At 47.1% G+C, this 8,911-nt stretch overlaps 1 protein-coding gene across 1 annotated transcript in view; it reads left to right on the top strand.

The window, feature by feature from the left end:
- Nucleotides 1–2,667: 2,667 nt before the first annotated feature.
- The window catches only part of LOC106819454 (tectonin beta-propeller repeat-containing protein-like), a gene marked incomplete at its 5' end in the record, with an annotated part of 9,562 nt that continues 3,318 nt past the window's right edge, over nucleotides 2,668–8,911 (top strand). The window contains 6 exons of the mRNA XM_014824085.1: nucleotides 2,668–2,792; nucleotides 3,609–3,742; nucleotides 5,127–5,277; nucleotides 7,395–7,541; nucleotides 7,769–7,883; nucleotides 8,406–8,652. Coding sequence (XP_014679571.1) covers nucleotides 2,668–2,792; nucleotides 3,609–3,742; nucleotides 5,127–5,277; nucleotides 7,395–7,541; nucleotides 7,769–7,883; nucleotides 8,406–8,652 — 919 coding nt within the window. The remainder of the gene's footprint in view (nucleotides 2,793–3,608; nucleotides 3,743–5,126; nucleotides 5,278–7,394; nucleotides 7,542–7,768; nucleotides 7,884–8,405; nucleotides 8,653–8,911) is intronic.

The following is an 8,911-nucleotide window of genomic DNA, read 5'->3' on the forward strand; positions in this document are numbered from 1 at the left end:
AAATTGCCGCGGACCTATCTTCCACATGGCCGTGTTACAGCACCAGATCGGTTAAATATTAAAGAAATACACAATATGCTGAAATACTTTGACTAAAATTGTACGGGGTAAGTAGAGCACAATGGGCCCTATTGATAGAGCAAGATTTTCTTTAGACGGACTTTAGAAGAAGAAATGGTGGGGGCATCTCGAACGTCACGAGGTAAATTATTCCATTGAGATGCCGCGGCGCAACGAAAAAATTTGCGTAGCATTTCAGTGCGTGCACGGGGCGGATACAAACGCGCTTCATCTGCACACACACTACGCGTCCGCCTGGAGCTCACTAATTCATGTTTAAAAGTAAAAAAACCGTGGAGATATGCAGGTGCCTGCTTACGTACAATTTTGTAAGTTAAAAGAGATCGATGGTCATAAAACCTAGCTGCGAAAAGATTTCTTCAGTGCGGGCATCTGAAGGTCTACGAATGACCGCGCAAAACGTTTCTGCAGGTTAAAAACTTTGTCAATATCCGTAGGTCAAAGAGAGTACGCCTATCCTTGAACCGCCTATAGTATAGAAACGTTAAGAATTTGGTACTAAGTAAATACATTTACGGACTGTTGGATGAGTATTTCTTTTGAAATCGTATGAAATACAGCGAGTGTATTTAGTTAGCATTATATTCTATTGAAACGCTTCAAGTGCCTGTGCCTTCAGTCTATGGAAAACTACCAAAGCGTACGTACAGCATTTTTGCATATATTACATCGTCCCAGCGTGCTAGCTGCTTATAGCAAAAACTTCGTCTACCCCTGCGGTCGAGGGGGGCCCTGATTGCTCTTGTGCAGAAAAACTTCGCAGAAAAACTTCGAACTCGCCTGCTCGCAGTTACCTTGACGGTCCAATCCCTATATATACGCATATATAGCATGCACGGACTCCTACGGCTATCAAGAACGCCTAGGATATAGTCAACATACTAGGCTACCTCTATGTGATTGTTATGTGATTATTACGTCGTCATTGTTTGTATATAGGTGAACATTTCTATGTACATGAATAGAGGCATAGGCCCAAGGATAGAGAACATGGGTCCCAATAAAACCAATGTGCCTAACCCTTAACCCTAATTCTCACCCTAACCCTAACCCTAACAATAACCCTGACCNCATGTAGAGACCTAACCGCAGGGAAACAGCCGCCTTTGCAAAGCAGAATGGCTGCATATCTGTCTATCTGTATATCTGTCTATCTGCCTATCTGTCCATCTGCATATCTGTCCATCTGCATATCTGTCTAGCTGCATATCTGTCCATCTGTATATCTGTCTATCTGCATATCTGTCTATCTGCATATCTGTCTATCTGGATATCTGTCCATCTGGATATCTGTCCATCTGCATATCTGTCCATCTGCATATCTGTCTAGCTGCATATCTGTCTATCTGCATATCTGTCCATCTGCATATCTGTCTATCTGCATATCTGTCTATCTGCATATCTGTCCATCTGCATATCTGTCCATCTGCATATCTGTCCATCTGCATATCTGTCTAGCTGCATATCTGTCTAGCTGCATATCTGTCTATCTGCATATCTGTCCATCTGCATATATCTGTCTTTCTGCACATCTGTTCTACAATGCGAATGCAAATCGAGTGACAGTGTTTCCTTCGCTCGCCACCCGAGGCGCGAGCGTCACCTTGATCTAGCGGGTATGCGAATAGCTCCCCCCCTCTCTCTCAAATACATGCTCCCTTCGCTTTGAGCTTCAATTGCGAAGTGCGCCGGGGGGGGTCACTTTGATATAGCGTGTATGCGAATATACCCCCCCCCCTCAATGTCGTGAAGTGACAAGGTGACATATCTGTCGTATGTCGCGTATTTCAACATTACACCTTCCACAGGTACGTCGTGGTCACGTGACATATCTGTCGTATGTCGCGTATTTCAATATTACACCTTCCACAGGTACGTCGTGGTCACGTGTAGCTGGCGGTCTTACGTCGATTGGCGTTGGGCAAGCAGGTGTCTGGGGCACCAATAGCAATAACGAAATTTACTTCCGCAGAGGCTCCGAGGTATATTAACGTTATTAGTTATATTAATGTTATTAGATAGTATTTATTATTATTATTATTAGATATTAGAGATTAGATATTAGATATGTGTGTGTGTGTGTGTGTGTGTGTGTGTGTGCGTGCGTGCGCGGTAATATAATATTATGTGTGTGATGTGCGTGTGCGTGGCGTGCGTGCGTGCGTGGCGTGCGTGCGTGCGTAGGTGCGTGTGTGTGCGTGTGCGTGTGTGTGCGCGCGCGTGTGGCGTGTGTGTGTGGGAGTGTGTGCCGCGCGTGTGCATGTGCGTGTGTGTGCGTGTGTGTGTGTGTGTGCGTGCGTGCGTGTGTGCGTGCGTGTATATATATATATATATATATATATATATATGTATTATATATATATATGTATATATATATATTGTATATATATATATATATAAGATATAGAATATAATAATATAATAATTAATAAATATATATATATATATATATATATATATATATATATATATATATATATATATAATAGAACATGCGCACGCCAGCTATGTGAGAGTTTGGCTATACGTCGTGGTAGCGTCACCCATCGTCTTTGCAATGAATGACTCTTTGCCCTGTTTTTATAGAATGACGCCCGCCACTACAGGATCGGAATGGCTGCAGGTAGCTGGAGGCTTGAAAGCAGATCGATGTCGGAACATAGCATCGTCTGGGGCGTCAACTCTGGCGATAACATCTATGTCGCGCAACGGTAGGTGGTGCGCTCGTCGTTCGTCTCTAACAGGAGAGAGGGATAGCGAGAGATGGGGGGAGAGGATGGGGAAAGAGAGAGCGAGCGTGAGCATGGGTGAGAGACAGAGAGAGAGAGAGAGACAGCGAGAGAAAGTGAGAGAGAGGGGGAGACAAAGAGAGAAAGAGAGACAGAGAGAGCGAGAAAGAGAGAGACAGAGAGAGAGAGAGAGAGAGAGAGAGAGAGAGAGAGAGAGAGAGAGAGAGCGCGAAAGAGTTCAAGCGAAAGCAAGGCAGCGAGAGAGAGAGAGACCGAGAGACGGAGGAGAATGAGAGAGAATGAGAGAGAAAGAGATAGAGAGAGGGAGAGAGAGAGAGAGAGAGAGAGAGAGAGAGAGAGAGAGAGAGAGAGAGAGGAGAGAGAGAGAGAGAGAGAGAGAGAGAGAGAGAGAGAGAGAGAGAGAGATAGGGCAGATAGTGATATATAGGCGATAGAGAACCTTCCTTGTCCCCTCCCCTTCCCCGGCCTGGCCGGCCCCTCCTACAAGCCTTGGTATTCTATTCACTCCTGATATATATAGTACATGCATTATATATAATATACACATATATATAGTACATGCATTATATATACACACATATTATATATAGTACATGCATTATGTTAACGGTAAACAATGACAGAATCTCACATTAATCGCTTCCTGATTGTGATGTGGTTCTATGTCGCGCATTTTCTATAGTGCTTACCGACGGCTTTGGCGCGTACGGCGTACGGCGTACGGCGTACGGTGACGGTTTGGCTTCCTGATGACATTGTTGAAACCCTGTGTTTTAGGTATTACTGCCGAAACTCCGGAAGGCAGCGACTGGGAGCAAATCCCCGGCCTGCTTAAGCAAGTCAGCGTTAATCCAGCGACAAACGAAGTGTGGGGCGTCAATAGCAACGACAACATCTTCCGGCGCGTCGGTGTAAGAACAGCATTAACCCCAAAGCGACCGTGCGTGCGATTAGACTGTCCCCACGCGTCTCTGTGGCTACCGCAGTGGAGCCCTAGTTCTCCGATCTTACGTATTAAATGTTCTTTTACATGTAATTACATGTTACATCTTCAATCAGAAAAATTTTGGAACCCAATTTTTTTTATCTTCGCCCTCCGGAGATGCTCTGCTGTTTCGAACGCGCGGAAGGAACACGCAGACGATATATTGGCAAAAGACGTCACGTGGGAATGACGAATGCTCGATTCATTGACCGAATGCTCTGGTGTTTATTCTCTGTAAGTGCAGTGCTTTTTAAACTAATTCAGTATCATTCACCCTCGATCAAAAAAATTCCGTTTACCCATGACTAATTTTGCTTGCGTTTTTGGCAAGTTTTATTCATTCACTCCTAAAATAATTTCATTCACCCTCGAGTGAATCATTCACTAGTTTAAGAAGCAGTGTGTCAGTGCATCAGTCGTGGATCTCGAAAGACAACTTAGACGGTGTCAGTCTAAACCTGCGCACGTACCCTTGCACATCGGACTAATCCGATCTGTAACATCATAACGCGTATAGGACGTGGACGGAAAGCGCATTGTAATATCAGGCGTGTGTAATATAGAGAAAAATGTGAGTCCATAATATATTATAAAATATAATCTAATATTATATATATAACAATATTATATAATATAATATATTCCCTTATTTAATATATTATACACTCCTGATTATATTATATTACCATTATATTAGATTATATTATTCGATTATATTATATTACCATCGACGTTTAATCGCAGTAGATTGTACGTGTAGCTTGCACAGGTGTTTTTATCCTTCTTTTTGGGGGAGGGGGAGGTTATTTTCGGGACGTGGAATTTGGACCGTTTTGATCATCAGTTATAATTAGTTAAATTAGTTAATTAATAAGTTTCTCGTGCATAATATTCAAGAGTATATATAGGTCAACCGGGACACGCAGGAAATCCGAAATTGCAATCTTAATTGCAATCGTGAACTGGAAAATTGCTTATTTTAACGTGGGAAAGTGGGAATGGACCCTCCTGTCACATGTGCCCCCTTTCTTTCTTTCTTTCTTACGCTCGCGTGAAACAGTCGCCGTAGCAGCAGCATTCGCATTTAGCCTTGCCAAACTAACCTCCAATGCCATTAACGAGAATCCGCCATAACTACAAAAAAACATTAAGAAGGTCACACGCGAACTAAAAAAAAATCGCTGATCACGACTATTTTTTTTGTCAAACCAGATTATTATTCGGTTCAACTAAACGTTAATGTTTTTTTATTTACGCACGCAATCGGAAACTAAACGTTGATTTTAACATTCTTTTACGCATTTATGCAGATCACGAGCACAAACTACAAGGGCGTGTCGTGGCAGCAGATCGCAGGTGGGCTCAAGTGGGTCTCCGTCGGACAAGCCGGCGTCTGGGGCGTGAATAGCAATGACGTCATCTTTTACCGAAACGAAACCGGCAACGGCGTAGGCACATCCGGTACGTGATGACGTAGGCGTGACGTGTGTGAACATGCACCGGGGGCGTGGAGGAGAGGGGGGGCGAACGATGGGGGATGCAGCGCGCGAGAGTGAGGAGAGAAAGAGAGAGAGAGAGAGAGAGAGAGAGAGAGAGAGAGAAAGTGTGTGTGTGAGAGAGAGAGTGAGAGAGAGAGAGAAAGAAGAGAGAGAGAGAGAGAGAGAGAGAGAGAGAGAGAGAGAAGCCAGTGAGAGAGGGAGGGGAGAGGGAGAGGGAGAGGGGCATGAGAGAGATGAGTGGAAAGGCGAGAGAGAGAGAAGCGACGATGAGAGAGGAGAGAGATGAGAGAGAGAGAGAAGGGGACAGAGACAACGGGAGGGATGAGAGGTGAGGGAGGAGAGTGAGGCCCGAGGGCGGGAGCGGAAAGGGGATTGAGAGAGAGAGAGAGAGAGAGAGGGAGGAGAGAGAGAGAGAGAGAGTGACTGAGGGAGGGGAGAGGGGAGAGAGAGAGAAAGAGAAGGAGAGGAGGGGGAGGAGGGAGAGAGAATGAGAGGGAAAGAGGAGAGAGAGGAGAGAGGGAGGAGAGAACGGAGAAGTGAGTGGGGAGAGAGAGAGAGAGAGAGAGGAGGAGGTGGAGAGAGAGAGAGATTGAGCTGCGGCCGGATAGAGAGAGAGAGAGTGTGTTGTGAGAGAGAGAGAGAGTGAAAGAGAGAAAAAAGGTAGAGAAAAGAGAGAAGAGGGGAGGGGAGAGAGAGAAGAGCGAGAGAGAGGAGGCGAGAGAGACAGAGATGCGAAGGAAAGCGAGAGAGAGAGAGAGAGTAGGAGTGAGGAGAGAGAGAGAGAGAGTAGTGAGGGGAGAGCAGAGAGAGTAGAGAGAGAGACGAGATGAGAGAGAGAGAAGACGAGAGAGAGAGAGAGAGAGAGAGAAGAGAGAGGGCAGGAGGAGAGAGGGAGGAGAGAGGGAGAGAGAGTGAGGAGGAGAGAGAGACGAGAGAGAGAGAGGAGAAGAAGATAGAGAGCAGAGAGAGAGGCAAGTGCGACTGCACTAGCACGACGTGGCGCCGAGGCTATTTGCTTGTTTATTCTGCTTGCAGGAACGGGTAGGCAGCAGATTTCCGGACTTCTGAGAAGATTAGCCTCTGGCGCCGGCTGCGTGTGGGGTTGTGAACGCCGCCAACAACATCTTCATACGCCGTTGGTGAGCCCGCTGATGCTCTGCTAGGGGGGGTGGGGGGGGGGGATCGCATTTCTAGCATAGCGGGTGAGGAGCTGCCTACCTCCCGCCTCCCTCGTTCCATCGTCCTCCTCCTCGTCCCACTCCACCCATTTCAATTCCTTCCCCTTTTGCAGATTCTCTCGCCTGCCCTTAATAATCATTCTTTTCCACTGCAACCCCCCTCTCTCTCTACACACACATTAAACACATACACACACGCGCGCGCGGGGCGGCCCGGGGCGGGGGGGGGCACACACACACACACACACACACACACACACACACACGCACACAACACACACCACAAACCATACACACACACACACACACAACACACACACCACACTCACACACACACACACACACACACACACACACACACACACACATTTACAGCACACACACACCACACACACACACACACTGCGCGCGCTTGCGCAAGCGCGCGCACAACACACACACACACACTCACACACAACACACACACACACACACACACACACACACACACACACACACACACACACACACACACACACACACACACACACACACACACACACACAATCTGTTCTCACACCTCGCAACACCATGCCCTCTCCCTGCACCCTGTGCCCTTTATTCGCCGTCGATCCCTGTCCAGGCGAAATTACAAACTAAAATCATCCAACTGAACGCATCCGCGTTTTTTTGCAAATTATTGTCTGTATCGCTAAATTATGACGTACCCTAATCTATTACGGCTCGACCCCCTGCTGCTTCTCATGATGACGATGGCGATAATGATGATGACGATGATGATGATGGTGATGCTGATGATGATGATGACGATGATGATGCTACGACGCGCAAGTTGCTATTATATCATTATAACTGCCATCGTCAGCTTGGATAATTTCTTATTCCACCTCCGTCTCGTTAGGGATCACGGCGGAAAACCCCCAGGGTACGGAGTGGGATAGGATATCTGGTGGGCTGAAGCAAGTCTCCGTCAGTGCCACGACCAATCACGTGTGGGGCGTGAACGCTAACGGCGCCATCTACCGGCGCGCCGACACAAGATCGCCGAGTAAGAATCGGCGACTATTTTTTCCACGATGAAAATCGCGAACGTGGTTTTTTTTGTCGTTTTCCTACGAAGACACGCTCGCATAATCTGTTATAGAGCGTCCGTTGGAGCTTTTAACGCATTAAAAATGCTTAGCGTTACACGTAAGTACGTGCAGTAATGTAAGTAATGTCAATCTATTCTGTTCTAAACTTCCGCCGAATGTTATCTCTCGTATCTTCGTTCAGTTGAAGGGCAACCCGTCACCGGCCGCTTGCCGGAGATAGGAAGTGCATGGAGACAAATCGACGGAGCCGGAAGTGCCATAGATATTGGCAGCGCTGGTGTCTGGGTTATCGGCAGGTACTGCTGGCAGACGGATAAGGGTTGTTCCGTCAGTATAGCTGCGATTTGTTAACGTTTCCTGCATCGAATAATATAACGTTATGAATAGAACGCGATGAAGTCAAAGCAATGCAGTGAGCAACGCATTGTGAATATTCTGTGTGATTCACAAACACCTGTTCATCGTATATATATATATATTGTACCGACACGTTGATAGAGCTTCACCCGGTAACTCCAAGAAACCGTGCCGTGCGTGCGTGTGTGCGCGCGTGCGTGCGTGCGTGCCTGCGTGCGTGCGTGCATGCATGCGTGCGTGAGTACCTGAGTACGTGAGTACGTGCGTACGTGTGTGCGCGCGTGTGTGTGTGCGTGCGTGCGTGCGTGTGCGTGAATGCGTGCGACCGTATATACACAATTAGTCTCTGCCCAACTCTACCCTCCCTAAACAATATTTATTATTGCAGCGACAATAGGCATATAAACATATTCTATTAGTCTCTGCACCCTCCCCATACGTATACCTATTTATCATTGCAGCAGCAACGCACCCTACGCGCGCCAATACACGCAGGGACAAAGCGACGTTGACGGCTACGGCTGGGATCGCGTCGACGGAGAACTCACCGACATCTCGGTCGGCGATGGAGTCGCTTGGGGCGTCGATGCCAACCACGTCGCTCACGTGCGCACGGGCATATCGAGGGACGCGCCGACGGGCACGGGCTGGTCGACAATCGGACCCCTGAGCTTGCGCCAGATCAGCGTTAACAGTGTGACGAATGAGGTGAGAATAGAGAGAAGGGGAGGAGGGGAGGAGGGGAGGAGGGGAGGAGGGGAGGAAGGGAGGGAGAAGGAGAGATAGGGGAGAAGGAGAGAGGGAGAGGGGGGGGGGCAGCGCGGGGAGAGAGATAAAATTTAGTAATTATGCTGATAAATATATATATATATATATATATATATATAGAACAATAAGAACGGACGAACGAACGAAACGAAGTTAGTCTTATACTAGTATGTTGTTCGTCTCGTCCGTCTGTACAACG

This window comes from Priapulus caudatus, unplaced genomic scaffold (genome assembly GCF_000485595.1).
Source record: "Priapulus caudatus unplaced genomic scaffold, Priapulus_caudatus-5.0.1 Scaffold3474, whole genome shotgun sequence".
Classification (NCBI taxonomy): Eukaryota; Metazoa; Priapulida; class Priapulimorpha; order Priapulimorphida; family Priapulidae; genus Priapulus; species Priapulus caudatus.